Genomic DNA, 20,713 nt, shown 5'->3' with positions numbered 1-20,713 from the left:
ATTCTCATTTTGAAAAAAATACCAACTATTTAGGGAATTTTGTAAACCAAAAAATATCCATTACAATGATAATTACATTCAGAATGAGTATTTTTGAAACTCTTAGAAATGAAATAATTTGTTATTCCATGAAATGTATTATAAACTCTCTAAAGATCTCTTTTATTTCCTTTTAAAATATGGGCCATTTTTATTCTAAAGAACTTGCAGTTAAAAGTCACACTTGTTACAGCAGATTGTAAGTGCAATGAAACATGGATTTAAAACATTCAGTGGATATGAAGCTAGTTAATAAGGATGAGCTAAAAATCAATTAATTACCCTGATCTTATTTTAATTTGCTGCTTAGAAGTTGAGATGGGTGGCATATAAATTTGCTAAGTAAAAAAACTACCTTGGACTTGATGAGGCCACGACTGTAATGCCAGATCTGAGTATTCTTGCCATTTTGTGGGAACAAACATACTGATGTAGCTCTTCCATCCATTAAAGTGCCAGCAACTGTCAAGTACTTTTCTTGGGATTTGTTCTTTATTCTGAAATACACAGCTGGCTGAAATAGAAAAGCACAATTAACTCATACTTCATGAAGAAACATGAATCCATATGATAACTTGTATACACAGAACATTTTCCTCAATAGTATAGATAATCCTTGACTTACAATGATGTGTTTAATCAGTTTAAAGTTATGACTGCTGAAAAAAATGATTTATGACCTGTCCTCGAAGTTACAACTGTCACACCACCACTGTAGTCATAAGATCGCAATTTGGGTATTTAGTAACCTGTTCATATTTACAATGGTTGCAGCATCTTGTGATCATGTGATCAACATTGATCACAACATCTTCCCAGAGGGCCTCCGACATGCTAAGTCAAGGGGGAATCTGGCAGAGAAGATAGCAAATTGTAAGCAGGTGATTTTGCATTTAATGACTGCGGCAAATAGGATCATAAAATTAGGTGTCTCTTTTAATGACCATGTTGCCTAATGACAAATTTTCTGGCCCCAATTGTGGTCTCAAGTTGAAGACCATTTGCAGATTCACATTCAAATTTCATATATATGAACTAATGGGATGCAATGGATAAAGCATTGGATTAGTACCAGTATTTCAATGGCATTTGACCAATGGGGGTAGGCTCCTTGACTATTAAGAATTGTTTCAATTCTGTTTTATCTTGAAACAGATACCAAAGAAAGTAAGAGATAAGAGGAAAACTTTTTCCTCTTTAGCTAAAAAATTGTATGAAAAAAATATCTGGTTCAGATGGTTAATACCAGAAGGGCTATTCATTTTCTGGGAGGGTGGTAGAGTGAGAATTAATACAGTGATGGAGGCGGAAGCCTTCATGGAAAAACACAAGACTCTCCTAGACGAAACAAGAGACAGTACACAAGATATGAAAGGGGGAGGGGACATGGCTCTGCCAGCAGACGGGGGACGAGGCAGCAATGAAACTTAGGTCACAGAAATGAACGGAAACTACATTGCAATTGTTGATACAATGAAATGGTTAGAAGTGATACAAAGTAAATGATTGAAGATGTTAAAGAATTTGAGGTAAATTTTTACTGCTAATATGTATGTAATAATGATATTTTGATATATATAAAAGTGATATATGAGATCAAGGGGGAGCACCACCACCTGTATGATGTAGCTGTCAAAATTTTTCTCCATACTTATGTACCCTTTTCCCCAAAATATTTGTAAAAACTAATAAAAACTTTTTTTTTAAAAAAAAAGAATTGTTTCAATTCATTTTCATAGTTATTCTGAATTTTCAAAAGAAGTACCAAACTCAGTATAGAGAGTGATATTTGGGATTAAACTAGAGCAGTATTTGGGATTAAACTAGAGCAGTAATTTGGAATAGTGGTTAAGGTACCAGATTAGAAAGCAGGAGACTGAGTTCTAGTCCTGTTTAAAGCAAGAAAGCTGGCTGAGTGACTGGGTCAGTCATGTTCTCTCAGCTCACAAGGTCAAATTTGGGTGACAAATCAATTAGTCAATTCCTGTCACAACCAATGGGTTAATACTTGCTTGGACCAAAAAAAAAGTGGACCTTACACTTGTGGGAAAAAATTGTGGAAAGAAGAATTTGGAGTCACACTGTTTTGCTGACTTAAACTTGGAATTATGGCTTCCTACTACAATATTTGTGAGGTAAGTACTAAATTCTAGGTATACATCAATCAATCTCTAATATAGTCCATATTTAATCATAGAACTATTAAACAATACTGAGGAAGAACAATACTGAAATTTTTATTTGATTTCATGCTTCCAAATGTGCATAAAGTGCTAGTGTTAGGCTTTGTAGATAGATTTGTGTATTTCTAACCTTAAAATGGCAAGAACTCACTTTATCAATTTTCAGTGGTTCTCATCTAAGAACCTCAAATTGCCATTTCAGGTTTAGGGGGGGGGGAATCATCTTTACACTAGTACCTGCTTTATGGGACGAAGAGAGCCAATTGCTGTCCATCCACTAAACTGTGTCCAGTGTGAAATCTTGCTTGATTCAAGAAGAAACTGTTTCCCCAAGAAATTGCAGCCTTCATAAGCAATCCATCTGTTTCAAAATGCAATATACATTCAGTGCAGTATGCAAAGAGTTCCAGGCATGGAAAATACAAAACAACATTCTAGTTTATGTTCATATTTTACTATGGCAACCATTTATAAAGAATGTGAAAGTTTTATCCTTCTAATTACAGGTAGTCCTTGACTTACAGTCACTCATTTAGTGACCATTCAAAGTTACAATGGGATTGAAAAAAAGTGATTTATAACTGGTTTTCACACCTATGACTTGAAATATCCCCTTGGTCACATGATCAAAATTCAAATTCTTGGCAGCAGGTTCATATTTATGGCAGTTGCTGTGCCCTGAGGTCATGTGATCACTTTCTGAGACCTGACAAGAAAAGGCAATGGGGAAGCCAGAATCACTTAACAACTGTGTTACTAACTTAACAACTGTAGTGATTCACTTAACTATGGCAAGAAAGCTTGTAAAATGGGGCACAATTCACTTAACAAATATCTCACTTAGCAACAGAAATTTTGGGCTCAATTTTGGTTGTAAGTTGAGGGCTATCTGTAGTTGTTTATTTTACTACAACTGTTTTTACAAGCATCCCCTATTATGTTGAAGAGAAAAGGTAGTGGCAAAGAACATTTAACACTGGAATTTTTCCTTCATATTTAATTATAAAGAAAATCTTTTAGACAATTCTAGACACTAGGTTTCTTAAATGCATTCAAGCCTTGGCTAGGCTCATGATTATTTAAATAAGCCTCATGTTACAAAAGGCATCAATAATTCACTTAATACTTTAAAAAAGTTTTAAGTGCTTGTCTATAGCAGTATGAGACCCTATACTTAGAATCACCATATCTGTATAGTGTTGTACATTCCCTTGTGTGAATTAATACACTGTATATGGTCATATTATAGGATAAAGGCAGACAAGCACATATTTTGGACTGATTATTTAATTCGTAATATATTTAAGGCACAATAAGGACATTATGATAAATTTTAAGTTCTTAATTTAATTTAATTTAGTTAGGCTGCTAAAAAGTATTGCACTGTAAATACTGCAGCAATTGCAAATCTGAGTTTTACTGTGTTGCATGTTCTTAAGATTATCCTAAAATAAGATTGCATACTTCGTGCTTTTCAAGTCAAGATTTATTTAAAGCTGTAATTTAACTACACAGTTTTGCTAATTCTACCTTGCTTGGAAGATGCTAATAAAACAAAACAATTCCACATTTGTCATGTTTAATATTTCTTAAGATATTATTGTGAAACTTTCCTATCTACATTTACATAGTAGTTTTGAAACATTATTCTTGTTGTTTATATCAACAGAAAAGAAACAGAACTTGTATCAAATATGAAAATCTGGTGCATTGATAGGTCATATGTTTTGTGTAAATATGGAAAGATAAGTACAAAAATGCACTTCAGTTTAAATTGTGACTATGGAATGATTTTTTGAATTCAAAATGGTCTGCATAGGTATATTACATATATATTTACCAGTGGTGGGTTGCAGACGGTATGCCCCGGTACAGGCATACTGGAGCCTGCCCGGAGCACTGGATACCATTCCGGTACGGTGCTCTGTAGGGCCCACCCGCCCGAGCTCCTTACTGTGTTTTAAAGCTTTCGGCGCTTACGTGCACGCGCATGGCATGTACAGCGCCTGCGCGACGCTCCGCTGAGCAGTTGGAGCATCGCAGAGGCTTCCAGAGGCGTTGTTTGCAGTTACAACACATGCACGTGCTGTGTGTGCGTGCGCTGCGCGCATCCATGTGGGCAACGCTGGGCCCGTTCCAACCGTACCAGTTGGAACGGGATCCAGAACTCACCACTGATAATTACCATATGTTAAAACAACCCATATATTAGTAAAATATTGAAGTAGCATGTTGACAATTGTTTCGAAAAGATACATATACTGTAAATGTAAAATCTGTATTTGGAAAAAGAAAACAGATAAGATGAAAATTAAGAACAAAGGAACAGAAGAAAATATTGACATGTAGAAAATAATGTGGTTTAGGGACAGGAGAAGTCTCACTGGCTGGAAGGCTAAGGACCTACTTACGTACTGATTGTAAAGGAATAAGAACATCTTAGTTGACCTGAAATACTGCTACAATGAAAAGCCTATGTGGAGCCAATCTAAACATTGATTATTAATGTATAATTGACATATAAATTAATTTAGAAAGAAACATCATGATTTTCAGGAAGAATTTTATGTGAAAATCCAAAGGACACTAAAGAATTCGGTTCATTCTCTTAAGTAGGGACTCACACATTTCCAACTAGCCCAGCTTTCTCTAAAGGTAAAGGTTCCCCTTGCACATATGTGCTAATTGTTCTCGATTCTAGGGAAGAGTGCTCATATCAGTTTCAAAGCTGAAGAGCTAGTGTTGTCAGAAGACGTCTCCATGATCATGTGGCTGGCATGACTAAACGGCAAAGGCGCATGAAACACTGTTACATTCCCACCAAAGGTGGTCCCTATTTTTCTACTTGCATTTTTACATGCTTTTGAACTGCTAGGTTGGAAGAAATTGGGACAAGTAATGGGGGCTCACTCCGTTACGCAGCACTAAGGATTCGAACCACCAAACTGCCGACCTTTCTGATCGACATGCTCAGCATCTTAGCCACTGAGCCACTGCGTCCCTCAGCTATCTCTATCTATTTACAAAGCTGATAACGGTAACCAAGTAATAGGGATATACAAATTCACTGATGTGGCAATGTAACAATTGCCTGAAATGTTCTGTCCCATCCCATTGAAAAATTGTTCAAGGGACAGATTCCTAGGATTTCCCCTTAATAGGCTGTTTTGTCTGTCCATGAGACATCAACTGTTTCTAGCTTGGAAAACTTACTTCCTGGCATTGTCAAACTGCCTCAAAAGAGCATTACTGAATTAGGAATTTTGCATAACTATAAAGTAATATTTTAAATTCTGTCTTTGTATTTGTAACCCTAATATTTAAAAGACTAATAAGTTTTTTTTAAAAAAATAAAAGATGGACCTCTTCCTAAAGAAAAGATTTGCTAAACTCAACAAATACTGGCTTTAAAGAGAAAAATGTTCTTTGCAAGAGGTAAAGATGAATAGGAAGATTCTTGGAGTCTAAATAATCGCCTCATATCTTAAAAGGCATCATCTTCTGGTTTTCCTGCAGGTTCTATGTGACCTTGAGCCCAAAACACAAATGTGCTGGTCTTTTAAAAAGACATGAAAATTGCAGTTGGTCCAAACTGCAGCAGCCCAGCTCCTAACTGGCATGGATAATTTTATAAGAGCCATTATGTTGGTTACTAATAGATTTCTAGATCTAGGACAAAATGACTTGTTAGCTTATAAAATCCTATTTTAGCCCATATATACCTTCCATGTCTGCTACTAAGTTTCTGTCTGTTGCATTCTTTCTGAAAGGATGTTAAGGGCCCTCATCCAATAAGGTGAAGTGAATGGGACCTAGAATTGATCCTTCTCGGTAAATGCTCCCATACAGTGGTATCCTCTGAATGTACAGGGATCCACCCTGTTAGTTTGTGGAAGACTTACGAAGATCACAGTCTTTCATGTTTCAGTTTCTTGATTGATGTGAAAAAAGCAGAACTTACACTCAGAGAAGGAGGAGGAAGAGAAGAAGGAGAAGAAGAAGAAGACCAAGTAGGAAGGAAATGATATAGAATGCTTGGCTCAATAGATGCTGGTTATTACCTTTGACTCTATATACTATATGGCTCTAGGTCCAAGTTATTTGCAGGATCATCTCTAGCTATCTATCATTCCTACCATATCAAATAGGGTGGGCATGCTTCTAGTCCCTTCCCTTAAACATTGCCATTTTATGGGATCTAGGAAATTGCCCTTTTCATGGCAGCTCCTCCCCTTGAGGTTCAGAAGGCCTCTATCCTATCCTTCCAAAGAGTATTTAAGATCTTGTTTTTCCTGTTAAGTGCTGGGACAGAGTAAGGTGGATGAGAGGATTCAATGATGGACTGCATGTGGAAGCTTAACTACAGGTTTTTAATGTATATGGTTTTGATGTATGTATATATTATGTTGTTTTATTATTAATGCTATTTTAATTGTAGGTTGAGAGCTATCTAGAATTCGATATAAGATAGAATATATAAATGTTTTAAATAAGAAGTAAGTACAGGTATGTTCTTCTATGTGATATGTGTATGTAATTTCTCCACAGTGAGTAAAGAAATCAAATTCTCAGTACATTAATTTATCTTATCGTTGTCATACTTACATGCCACTTTTTACCCATATTGACTGAGTAAGAAAGTGAAAATCTTTATTCAGAATTGAACTGGTAGCTTCTTGCAAGTGCAGCTCTTTGCCTTCACAATTCTCTAGTGCAAAAAGGCTGATCAACGGCTCAGCAAAAACCTGGAAGAAAAAAAAAGATTAATACTGTGTTGGTTAGTTATATTTAGATTTTCTTTGGCTCCCCATATGTGAGGAAGCTTTTCCTTGGTTTGCAGATGCTTATTTAGAAAATAATTTTGGCTTCATTCTATTCTGAAAATTTTAATCAATAAACCAAAATTAGTATCAGTCATGGCAAAACGAATTCAGTATTAATCTACCCAAATGTTTAATGTTATTTGTTGAGTTCCCTAATCAACTAGGTCTAGGCAATTTACTGTAAGTGATAAAGATAAAAAGATAAACAGTGATTATAGTTGCTGATCTTGAACTCTTACAAAACGGACTTTCATAGTATAACATTTTTAAAATAATACAAAAATGGGACCAAGATGTGATGTGATTTGTATTTTAGGCAAGCATGTACAATATGGATATATTAATTTTAATTTTCCTCTATATGATTACTTCTATCAATTTATATGCCAATAAAGGAGCCGAGATGGCGTAGTGATTAGAATGCAGGCTACTTCTGCTGATTGCCAGCTGCCTGCAATTTGGCAGTTCAAATCTCACCAGGCTGAAGGTTGACTCAGCTTTCCAAGGTGGGTAAAATGAGAACCCAAATTGCTGACTGTAAACTGCTTAGAGAGGGCTGTAAAGCACTGTAAAGCTGTATATAAGTCTTATTGCTATTGCTAATTCATTCAAGTAACTCTAATCCTCTGAAGTCATTTAATACATGCAAGTCCTAATTAGTTACATTGTTTAATACAGGAAAATTGAATTAAAAAAAAACAATCTCCCAAGCAAAATTATTTCTGATCCAATAGGTTTAAAGGTAGGAAGTATATGATACTCAAATTTTGAAATTCAACTCTTAAAATTCACTATGATAGCAGAGAGTTGTGGGAACTGGCATCCAAGTATATATGAAGCTAAAACTTCATACCAGTAGTAGATAAGCCAAACCAAATAAAAGTTGGCTGTAATCACAGAAATAATTAAGTAATGAGAATTCCTTGTAATAGGTCAACTGATAGTCATCCATATTAAATAACCTTGATTGAATAAATTTTGTTATTTACAAGTGAACTCTATTATTAAGCAATTAAGTCTACGGTTGACTGAAATATTATATTTTGTTTACCTTTTAATTTTTTTTGATAAAGACAGACAAAAGAACCAATTTGTGAACTCCTTAACAAATAAGGTTAATATTTAATATTTACATAGACCCAGACATGGTGTAATTGTGCACAAAAGTAATAGAAATGTTTTGCACTATTGCCTTTAACATCTTATATTACCTCCCTCCCACCTGAGCAAAACAATAACAACCAAGAAGAGCCCCATTCTGGTGGACTAGCTGTTTTGGAAGTATTATGAATTTAAGCCAATTGAAATGGTGAAATAAATAGAAGGCCCAGGGGGGAAAAAGCTTTCTTTTAGAAAAAAACAAACCACTGTGCTCATGCAGGTAGTTCTTGTTTGATAACTGTCGTGTACAACAACTGTTGGTAGCTATGATAAAAAATAACTTTGCAACCAGTCCTCAGATTTATGACCTTCTGTAAAGCAAAGGAAAGCTGGAGTAAGATCATAAGCGCAATCATGGTTTCATTCAGCAACTGCTCTGCTTAAGGGCCAAGTGATGGATTTCAATTGCAGTCACTAAATGAGGGCAACCTATAAAAAACCTAATTTTTCAAAATGATCAGCATTATCCTCTTTTATTTATACTCTCTGAAGTAGATGCCCAATGTGTACACAGTGATGAGATAAGATGAATTAACTTAATAATTTGTGGACGTTAAAAAAAACTATTTCAAAATATTTTAAAATGCAATTGACAATATTAATGTAGTACAATGGTGAAAACTGAGGAAACTATTTTCATACTTTTTCTTAAAGCTAGTAAGTAAGTAAGTAAGTAAATCTTTATTATGGTCAAAGACCAGCAATACACATCAGTTTCCACAACATGTTAAAAAGTACTGACATTAAAATATAATTAAAAAGTATTGACATTAAAAGTGGAAAATAGTATACATGTTCTCAGATTGTTCAGGTTACTCCCAGGTTTACCTGGGTGCAACACTGTTAAGTATAGGAGTAAATACAATGGTCCAAAGATTGTTAGAGATATGTCCAGATAATTGGTACAAGATGACAACTATACTTCTGTAGCCAATTATTTTCTTATGGACATTGCAGCAGCACAGAACTTTGCCACTGCATACGTGGTAACCGGGTTAGTGTCCTGGAGGAGAAAGCCTAGATAAAAATTGTCTGCCCTCCCTGGCAATCTCTCTAATAAGAGGAGAATATGTGCAGACCTACAAGCTCTGTATAGCTCTCAGTGTAATAGAAAATGTGAATTATCTTCCACTTCTCCTTTACCACATATACAAACCTGTTCTGCTATTGGTGTTCTCTTATACCTGCCCTGGAGGAGTGCTGAAGGAAGAATGTTAAATCTGGCTCTGAAGAAAGCTATTCTTTGTTTTGGGAAGATCAGGTCATTTAGATATCTTGCCGATTCCCACATACCCTGTTTGATTCCATCCCTACTGTGGAGAGATCTATTTAATTCTTCTTGGAACTCCATGTCCTTCATTCTATTAATTACTGCTTGCTTTGCTTGATCAAAGCCTAGGGACATTAATAATAACGGTGAGAGTCCATAAGAGCCCAGTTTGTGATCAATTGCCTGTTTCCAGGGGGAGGGGAAATTGCCTCCAGGGGGAGGGGAAATTGTCAGTCAACACTAGTGGGGACAGTCCCTCTGGAAAGAAATGCATTTTAAGCCAATGAATGATCATCATCTTCCAGGCTCTTACCTGAATTTGAGGCATGCCTGTCTCAATTCTTAACTGGGCATTTGGAGTTCCATTGGGTGCAGCTAAGATGGCTCGCAGGAATTTGGTTTGTATGGTTTCTAGCAAGTCTTTCTTTGCAAGGATTCTTGTTTGTGCCCCATATAGAATTTGTGCCAATGTTTTGGCTTCAAAATTTTTTAAGGCAGCAGGTACTAACTGACCTCCACCTGTATAAAAGAAATGTTTAATTGCATTTGAGGACCTATTGGCTACTTGCAATGTTTGATCCAGGTGTGCCTTCCATGTCCCTTGCGAGTGGAAAACCACCCCAAGGTATCTAAATGTTCTAACCTGTTCCAAACTATGTCCTTCTATTTTCCAGGAGTATTGGCTTGGTCTTTTAGCAAAACCTAAAATTTTTGATTTATCAAAGTTAAGGACCAGCTTGTTTTGCCTGCAATAGCTGAGAGTTGCCCTAATTGCTCTCTTCAGTCCTACAGGGGTTTGTGAAATGATAGCGGCATCATCAGCATATAAGAGAATTGGCACTTTGCGTTGTGCTAGGTTAGGAGGATGGAAATCAGGGTTCTGTAAGAGATCAATCAGGGGATTAATATAGAAGTTAAAGATGGAGAGGGACAGGATGCAACCCTGCCATACCCCATACCCCTACTGAGGATGGGGATTGGGGATTGCACCTCACTTTCAAAGTGGAATTGGCATACAACTTTTGTATGAGGAAGAGGAGGCGTTTATCGATAGTGGTGCATTTTAATTTCTCCCAGAGGGTGATCCTGAATATTGAATCAAAGGCCTGCTTAAAATCAAGGAAGGCCACAAAAAGAGAGGATTTCTTTTTGTCTATGTATTTTCGTACTAAATGGTGAAGTACCAAAATGTGATCCACCGTAGATCTTCCTTCTCTAAAACCAGCTTGTTCGTCTTTGATTATACCTCCTGAGATTAGCCAATCTTGAAGTTTATAATTTAGGTGTTTGGCATACAGTTTGCTAATAACGTTTAGCAGACTAATGGGTCTATAATTGCCTGGGTCATTTCTATTACCTTTTTTATAAATTGGTATGATAATTGCTACTCCCCAATCTCTAGGCAAGCAATTAAGCACAAATGCAATTATCTGCTAACCCAGCAGAGAAGTTAGCATGTATGTCCTGTTCAGCAACATTTCAGCTATCCCTTATTCTGAAAGTATACAATACAATACAATAGCAGAGTTGGAAGGGACCTTGGAGGTCTTCTAGTCCAACCCCCTGCCTAGGCAGGAAACCCTATACTGTTCCAGACAAATTGCTATCCAACATCTTCTTAAAGACTTCCAGTGTTGGGGCATTCACAACTTCTGAAGGCAAGATGTTCCACTGATTAATTGTTCTAACTGTCAGGAAATTTCTCCTCAGTCCTAAATTGCTTCTCTCTTGATTAGTTTCCATCCATTGCTTCTTGTTCTACCCTCAGGTGCCTTGGAAAATAGTTTGACTCCCTCTTCTTTCTGGCAACCCCTGAGATATTGGAAGACTGATATCATGTCTCCCCTAGTCCTTCTTTTCATTAAACTAGACATACTCAGTTCCTGCAACGGTTCTTCATATGTTTTAGTCTCCAGTCCCCTAATCATCTTTGTTGCTCTTCTCTGCACTCTTTCTAGAGTCTCCACATTGACATTGTTTTACTCAGTTATTATATATTGACCATTACCATGACTATGTTTATAATGTCTTATCTATTTTGTAATGGGTGTTACCACTGACTGTTGAACATTAATAGCATTAATTTTGTAAAGCCATGCAGCTGTTTGTACTACAACACTTAGTTGTTCCTATTATTACAAATAAATGCTAGAGTTTTTCAACCAATCTATCAGAAAATCAAAAGCTTGAAATGTTTTTTAAAAAATACTCAGATTCTTCTTCATCATAAAAAAAGATATTACATGATGAAAAAAACTTGTTTTTATCTTCTATAATTATTTATCTGGGCTGTTACTTCCTACATGTGTAACAGATTTTTGCAGATCTGGTATGCAAATATCAGACTACCACAAGAAACTTTTCTCAGCCTCTGCTGCAATCTAGATTTTTGAAGTGGTAATGACTGAAGTGGGGTAAGAAAGTAACATGAGTAAATATCTCAGACAATTCCATAGTTCTCACAAAAACAGAGACAGGCAGGTGAAAAACACATTCAGATTTGCAAGATCCTATTATTAAAGCTTTACAATAAAAGTAGTACTGACCTACATGACATTAGATTCCTAGTCTGATCTACCTTGAAGGGCTAATATCCACAATATTCCTTTCTTCTTGAATGGGCATGAAGCTGAGGCAACTTCAATGGCTTTATAATTTAAGTGAATTAAATTTTATTGAGCTAAATGCTTCATAACATTTTAAATGATTATTGATTACTAGTTACCCTCACTTTACAACGGGGAATTATCCCAAATTTATAAAGCTAAACTGCCTAGTTTAGCTTAATTTATGAATCTGTCCCTATTGGTTCAATGGTTATCATTTCTTATACAGTAAGTAAACTATCCATGTAAGAAACCTGTCAGATAGTTCTTTATAATTTTATCACAACCACGTGACCCTATATGGATATTATTTCAGTGTAAGATCTCTGTCAAGTTGTGTAAATCCTTTGCTGGGTTGCTTTTCATTTAATAAAAAAGTTTCTTTATATGGATAAATTTGGCTTCTTACTAATATCGCTTAGAGATGTATGCCTCAACTCTTGTAAAATAAAAACATACAAATCAGAACCACAACTGCTTGGTTATATTCTTTAGAGGGCAGTGCATTTTGGACTGTAGAAGGCTTTTCTAAATACTGCTAGGTGGTTCTTACATGGTGAACAGGCTTGAGGGACTTGACTTTAGTTGTTGAACACCCACAGGAAGCAAGGTCAGGATAGAGGTCTTCTTCTAGCACGCATTGTTCAACAGCAGTTTCTCCCTGATAATAAAGCAACCAACTGAAAGATAAGAAAAAAAATCCACATGAAGTTGCATTGGTTTCTACTAAATAAAATAGAACAGCATAGAAATACAGATTTATTATTACAAATTACAACTAAATGTTGACGGGTTGATGTGTAGAAACAAAAATATACGGTAATGGCTAGCATTCATCTCCAAATGCCCCTGATGCACTTCTCAAATGGCTTTGTTTCTAGACTTCCCTATTTTTGATATTACTATATTCAGGAGATGGAACAGAGAAAAGCTCTGTGCGGCATTTGTAAAAGTATTATTTTAATCATCCTCATCATATCTCTACCATAGCACTGACCAGGAACTTGAAATCCAATGCTCTGTATTTCAGTGACACCAACTGGGTTGCTAAGGGTTGCATTGTTATCTGCAGAATCTCAAATAGGTTCTTTGAAACACAAAAATTGGCAGGCTGCCCTTAGATCTGAACTTTAAATTAGCAAAAAGCAGTGAACTAGAGTCCCTATAATTGCTGTTATTCAGATTCAATTAGCAGAGTACTAATAGTTTTAAAGGGTTTGCTATTATTAATTACATTAAAATCATTCAATAACGATCTTGAAATTTCAGATTTCAATTTTCTGAAGCCCAGCATGCAACACACACCAAGCAATTTTACAATTAATTCAACTGATCAATTAATCTAGCAGGATCTTCTCTGTGTTCAAATGTGTTCATTTTCTTCTACACAGCATCTGGAAAGTGAAAAATATAGCAGTTGCAGCAGCTCTAGCAACTGTAACAGCAACTGTTGTACTAGACTGGGGAAGCTCTTAGCTAGCCACAATTTCTGAAGTTTCCATAGATTTCTTTCTGACAACAAAAGAGCATTGATTTCAGTCCTTTAGGCAGATGGTTACAGTTGATTGAACACAGATAACTTCAGAAGGAATAATGAGTTATCCTGAAATGTCTAAATGTGCATATACATGCTTGTGCCACTCTCACTATAATTGGTAACTCTTTAGAAGCAAGAAAAGTTGCATTTTAAACAAGGCAGAAAAATCATGCTTTTCCATAGGGATGTTTGAGGAATTTGTTATAAATCTTTATCTCTGCAATATTCAATCTTATCCGGCCTCTTTTTTACCTTCACTTTTTATTTGCCAGCTTCTCCTCACAGGTACCAAATATGGCCCTGTTCTACTCAGTTTTCAGGAAATTATGGTGCTGATGGCCATTTAATAAATCCTTGTATAACTTTTTACACAATATATATTAAAAAGTATGTTGGGTTATAAAGAATAAAAGAAACAAAAAAACCAAAAAAATAAAAAGGCCTACTATGCTGTCTCATGATGGCTGGTTTCTGTTGGAGAGGGGGGAAGAATTGTCCCTGGAGTGTATGAAATGCACTTGTATGTGCCAGGAGTATATATTCCCAGCAACTTTAAGGTAGTTATCCCAGCTGCCTAGTTAAGGCAATCAGCCACCCATAGTGGGCAGTAGCAAACAGGAAGATGCTACACACAGAGAATCACTTTAGGGACAATGGAAAAGACCCATGCGCTAGTGACGTCTCGCCTGGACTACTGCAATGCTCTCTACATGGGGCTTCCCTTGAGATGCACTCGGAGACTACAGTTGGTCCAGAACGCGGCCGCGCGGGTGATTATGGGGAGGACTAGATACTCCCCTGTAACACCTCTCCTGCGCGAGCTGCACTGGCTTCCTGTGGTCTACCAAGTGCGTTTCAAGGTTTTGATTATGATCTTTAAAGCGCTTCATGGCACAGGACCTAGTTACATGCAGGATCGCATCCTGCCCCACACATCCCTACGACCAATCCGCTCACACAGAGAGGGACTTCTCCGGGTGCCGTCCACCAAACAGTGTCGGGGGGTGACACCCAGGAGCAGAGCCTTCTCTGTGATGGGCCCAGCCCTGTGGAATGACCTCCCCCGTGACATCAGGATTATTTCCGATCTCCGCTCCTTCCGTGTACAGTTGAAGACCCACCTCTTTCAATTATCTGGCCTGGCTCAACTGTAATTTTTTTTCATATTCCTCCTGACTGTCTTTTTTTAAATTTTAAATTTTTATTGTATATTGGGTTTTTATTAAACGGGGTATGTTAATGGTTTTAATTGTCTAAATGTTGTAATCTATTACCTCCTCCGTGCATGTATGTCTTTGTATATATGTATGTTTATATATGTCCTAGTGTACGCCGCCCCGAGTCCTGTCTGGAAAGGGAGCGGCTAATAAATTCAAATTTATTATTATTATTATTACATGATTTCTTATTACATGCAGAAGACAATAATATACAAATGTTTTATTTTACCATAAAACCCTCCTGAATATAAAATATAAAATGGTTGATGATATGGTGCTGCATTATGGGCTCCTCGTTAGACGGCCTCAACCATTGGTGGGATTCAATTTTTTTTACTACCGCGTGGCTTGGTGGGCATGGCAGGGGAAGTATACTAAAATCTCCATTTCTATCCCACTCCAGGGGAAGGATGCTGCAAAATCCAGCTGGGAATAGATGGGGACGGGGCCAGTCAGAGGTGGTATTTACCTGTTCTCCGAACTACTAAAAATTTCCACTACCGGTTCTCTAGAACTGATCAGAACCTGAATACCACCTCCGCCCTCAACATGCCCACTCACTCTCGTCATATGTAACCTCTAACAAGACAGAAAGCCACAATCTGGAGGGAGCATGATGAAAGACTGATCTCATATCGGCAAGGCGATACACTGTTCTCTTACTTATTCAACCTATGTGCTGAATCTGTACTGAGGGCAGCTGGAGTGGAAGAAGATGAGTGTGTTTCAAATTGGAGGAAGAAACATCAGCTTTGTTGATGACATCATGCTGAAAATGCAAATCATCTGCAAGATTTAGTATATAAAGTAGCAATGAAAAAATGATTAAATATAAAGATAAGGGAGCTAATGGCAACTAACAATCTTAGAAATGACAATGAAAATATCAAAAACATCAAAATAGCTTCTGCTTTTAAAGACCAGCTATCAACAATAAAGGAACCAGAAATCAATAAATATTTTACAAACTAGCACTTGGTAGGGTAGCAATGAAAACCTTAGAAAAGATATTCAAATGCTATGATGTGTCCCTACTGAGAATTTTCTCAGTAATGATTTCTCTCTAACATCTATGGAAGTGAAAGTTGGACTTTGAAGAAACAAATCAGAAAGTGTACTGACTTTTCTGAACTTTTGTGTTGAAGAAAATTCCTGAGACTATTATATGGATAGCCAAGAAAACAAAAGGCACAAGTGACCAGGCTTAATTTTAGATGTAAAAGCCCATCTTCCTTGATAAGTCCATAATATTGGGAAAGATGAAAGAATGAAAAGCAGCAAGATGAATGTATTCAGTTATAATAGTGAAGAATATACTGACACATTTTAAGCACATAATCAACCATATAATCCAGTGTTTGGGTGGAAGGCACTAATGGTGACAATATTGAATTTGGTTACGCCTAACAATTTATCTGACCGCATAATGTGCTACATCAGGCCTCATGATGTATATGGATCAGGGTTTGTAGTCATATATAAGATCACTACACAATCCGCTTAACTATGGTACAAATTTGACTGCATGCAAGAACAACTGTATAAGACATTTATCGATTCTTTCTATTTTAGGAGAGAAATACTTCAAAACAGTTTTAAAATGTATAAGAATTAAATTTCAGAAATAGATTGAAATAGTTTTCCAAAATGCTTTAAAAAGTATGCATAAATCAGCTCACCATCCCCGTAAAACTTTAAATGAGAGTGGCATGAATGATGTAAAATCATCAGCTTCTGTTGTAAAATCAATGCATGATCCCTGGAAGTGTTGATTATCAAAAGCTTTGATCTGTAAAGAAGCAAAACACTGGAATAAGAATCAGCTAGAAAACAAACTATGTAATGGAAGAGCTTTTGTCAGGCACTGCTCCATCAACTGAAGTATAAAACATTATATTTTATGTAAAATGCTGCGTTTCTGGATTCTGACAGGATAGAAATATGGTTAATAAATAATAAATTGTTCATAAATGATTATGCCAAAAGGGTTGTTACAAGCACATACATGTTGACATAATAGCCTGCATGTCACTATTTAATTATGTAATGTGCCAGACTTACTCTTAGAAAATATGAAATAATTCACTAAATGTAGAAGGGCATGGATGGTGGGGAGGAGTGGGGATGCAAAATGATCTGGTGTAAAGTTTGCACACACAGGCAACTGAGATGTGGCTTGTAGTAGAATGCTACAATGCTACTTTTGTCCTTCTGATGAAACAGTAATTGCTATGATTAAAAAATAGTAGACACGCTCAAGTCAAGTTCTAAGTCACGCTCAAGTCATGTTGGTAATGCAGCACTTCTGGGTATTTGACAGATGATCTTTCATCCATAGTGGCAAGAACATCAAACAAACAAATAATTTTCAACTATCTCACCCTCTCACAAATTTACAAGGTAATGAATTTGTTTTAAATTCCCATCCAGAACAGGCAATTAATATATAAAAGGAACTAAGAAATTCAAGGATGGTTTATTTCCAAAAATTCTTAGAATGCATCTCTGGACTATGAAACTGTGTAATAGCCTTGCATATTTTAAATGTCTTCCTACACTGTGAGGAAGAAGCACTATAACTAAAAAGAGAAAATTATTACTAAAACATAACATTTTAAAAATTTATTTTAGACAGGAAATCTCCAAAATTATAATGAACAAAATGTTTAATATTTGAAATATTTTGCATGTGAAATGGATTGTTCAAATCTCACGAGAAATGCCCAATCTATTCTAATCATACTGAAAACATTCTGAGTTTGAAGCAGACTCGTTTTGAGTTGGAAACCCTTCTGTATGGTTAAAATTGCAACAAACCTACAGTATTTGTTCAAACTGTTTTGAACTTGAAACAGGGTATTTGAAACTTGACACATTTCAACACTGAATTTTTTGCATACCACTTTCCAATATTAATAACTTGTGGTTAGGGAAAAATATAACACCAGAATATAGCATGCTGTACCACAAAACTATGACAAATATGTTAGATATGCCAAAACTCTAGATTTCAGGTATAGTTATATAATGAAACTCAGATCCTACAATTTTCAAATGGCTTTAAATCATAGTTTAGCTTCAGTAGGGCAGTTGTCAATAGGCTCAAGCATGGACGTTCAATGGTTGTTGTATTGCAGTCCATATTAATTTATGGTTAGCATACGTCTAGGATGGAACACTACTAGAGCTTTCAAGGCCTTCCCAGTCAAGTATGGCAGCAACCAAAGCACCCATTCTTCTGGGCACTTATATCCTCATTTTGCCAGCTTTATTTTTATGTGAGGTTGTGGAAAAAAAAACCTTGCATTGCAGAGCTCCAAAATAGCTGACATATGTCTGTGGAGATTCTCAGACATCTAAATCATATTTTTCTTCAAAAAATTTCTCTTTTTTTTCCTTGAGGAAGAAGAAGAAAACATGTCATTTCTCATCCAAGAAGCTTCATCAGTTTTGATGGAGGGGGGATGGAACGATAGGTTCTGAAAGGATGGTGGGGAAGGAAGGAAGGATTGTATTTCTTTTCAGTCATCTGGTTGTTAGCAATCTCTGACGGCTGTTAAGGCCACTTGAGGGTTTATTTGTGCCTGAATCAGGGTACAATTGGTTGTGGAATTTTCTTGGAACTGCTGCAAATGCTGTGTTCTAAACTGGAGATAGATGGTGTCTTGTTCCTCTCTCCCTGTTGAGGGGGTTAACATAGATGGACTCTTTTACCCCTCTTTCAAACCAATGGTCTTCATTTTTGATAGAGTCCACATTTTGGCTACACAAGGTCTACATTTTGGATAGAGAGGACTATTGGTTGGACCCCGAGGGCACAGAAAACCTCCAAGTGGCCTCAACAGCTCTCAGAACTGTTAACAACCAGATGACTGCAAAAAACACAATCCTTCCATCCACCCCTACCATCATATTGGAACCTATTCTTCCATCCTTCCACCATCTAGTCTCAACTGTGAGTACCTATCCCTCTATCTCCCCACCATGAGAATTGATGAAGCTTTTGGGATGAAAAGCAAAACATTTTCTTCTTCTTCCTCAAGGAAAAAAAGAGTCCGGTTGCCTTTTGAAGAAAAAAGCATGTTTGTGATAGCTGACAAATGCTACCAAAGCTTTTGCTCCTAATAGGTTCTTGTTTCTCTTTCTGATGCCTTGCATGTTTCTTCCCACCAGCACTATTCTTCATCATCCTGAGCTTCTTACTGTTACATTGTGACTTACAGAATGGCTGCAATGGAATTTACTCACTCTTCTCAGCAGTTAAACCAAATTTTTTGAAAATAACATTCAAAATACAACATTTAACCAAGGAAGTAAACTAAATTAATAGAAGCTACTCTTTCCTGCTCTTGTACCAACAGTCTAAGTACTGGTAAGTCTTTCAGCCTCAGCTATGAGCACATAAGCAATGCCTTACTTGACTAGTCTCTATTCCCTTCCTTACCTTCAACACACTCTTATTCTGCTGCGGCTTATATTCACTGGTTGATCACAATGAACAATACCTTATTTCAAGAACTTACCCAGTGTATGGGTTGATGATCTCCCAATGGTTCCTGTAAAAAGAAAATATATGTATCATATATACAAAAATATGTCATTAAAGAAAAATATGAAACACATAGAGAAAATAATTCAAAAAGATCTAGTTTGAAGGTTTTCCTGGTGAGCTAAGCTTTGTGAACGTTCTCTAAGTACTGAGGAATAACTGAAGTTGATTCATAGATTCAAAAAATGACCTGAAAACTCTTTGAAATAGTTATGGTAGCTAGGATAAATGACAAATTGAATATGCCTTTTATAAGTTGACTTAACTGACTGTATTTCAATTTCCTATTCAAATGGTGTTCTTTTAATAAAATATAGGTTCATATACATATATCCTTAGTTATATGTTGTGTTCTATTTCAAATAACACTTTTTTGTATGAAATTTGTCACAAAATTGTTTCTTCTTCTCTGAAATGTTTTCATAGTAGCTAATTAATTCTTTAGTATCTCTTTATTTTGATGGTGCTAGATAGCAATCATAAAAATCCTAACAAATTTATAGGAATGTAAATATATTTCAAAGAATAGGAAACCATAATTTCATGCATGATACGAAGAGTTTGTAAAGGACTGTCTTAACTCTTCAAGTATTGATTGTTATAAAATATTTATTTTATTTATTTATAAATATTACTAAAAATAACTTCGTTTATTACATATCTTTTTTCAAACATTGCGTTAGCTTACCAATTTAATGGGGCGAATTGACATAATAGTTTCACTAGTGCCACCCCAGTCCAAAAAACACTTATATTTTCCTTTCTCCAATATGTATTGTTCACCACAGAAATACTTCTGTTGATAAGCAACCCACCTAGATATAACATACAACAGACATTTTAAGACAAATCAAATATATGTTAATAATGCGTAAAACACTGTAAAAGAACCTTGAATTTTGCATCTTTTGAACTTTCATGTTTTTTTAAAGGTATTATATGCATCTTCTTATTAAAACTTTGACCAGGTTGCCTCTAAAAGTTTCTTGCTGCACCCTTATTTCATCTTGAAAAAGGGATGGTTGATCCATCCCAATTCTGGCTCTCTAGGCATAATGTAATGTGAATCCCAGGCTTTTAGGCTGGAAAGTTTGAAAATACAACCCAGAAACGGCAATAACAAATCCATTGCTTAGTGTAGTGTTGCCAAAAAAACTATACTGTATAACATGTCCGTATAGTTACCAAGAGTCAAGCTACATTTGAAAAGCAATTATTGAAATATAACACATACCATACATGGTGTTTCTATGACATATAAAGTATTTCCCGATTCAATGAAGTTATAAGCATAAAAAGTTAAAACAGAACAAAGAACTCATATC

The 20,713-nt window shown here is 36.0% G+C and overlaps 1 protein-coding gene across 1 annotated transcript in view; it reads right to left on the bottom strand.

The window, feature by feature from the left end:
- The window catches only part of CRYBG3 (crystallin beta-gamma domain containing 3), a 49,464-nt gene that overhangs the window by 5,026 nt on the left and 23,725 nt on the right, over positions 1-20,713 (bottom strand). The window contains exons 12-18 of the mRNA XM_081951459.1: positions 20,077-20,203; positions 19,363-19,395; positions 16,519-16,628; positions 12,636-12,762; positions 6,828-6,967; positions 2,460-2,583; positions 395-553 (exon numbers count right to left, since the gene is read on the bottom strand). Coding sequence (XP_081807585.1) covers positions 395-553; positions 2,460-2,583; positions 6,828-6,967; positions 12,636-12,762; positions 16,519-16,628; positions 19,363-19,395; positions 20,077-20,203 — 820 coding nt within the window. The remainder of the gene's footprint in view (positions 1-394; positions 554-2,459; positions 2,584-6,827; positions 6,968-12,635; positions 12,763-16,518; positions 16,629-19,362; positions 19,396-20,076; positions 20,204-20,713) is intronic.

Source organism: Natrix helvetica, assembly GCF_964273705.1.
Source record: "Natrix helvetica genome assembly, chromosome: 4".
Classification (NCBI taxonomy): Eukaryota; Metazoa; Chordata; class Lepidosauria; order Squamata; family Natricidae; genus Natrix; species Natrix helvetica.
The sequence above is the reverse complement of the archived record's forward strand: the minus strand, read 5'-3'. Positions and strand labels throughout refer to the sequence as shown.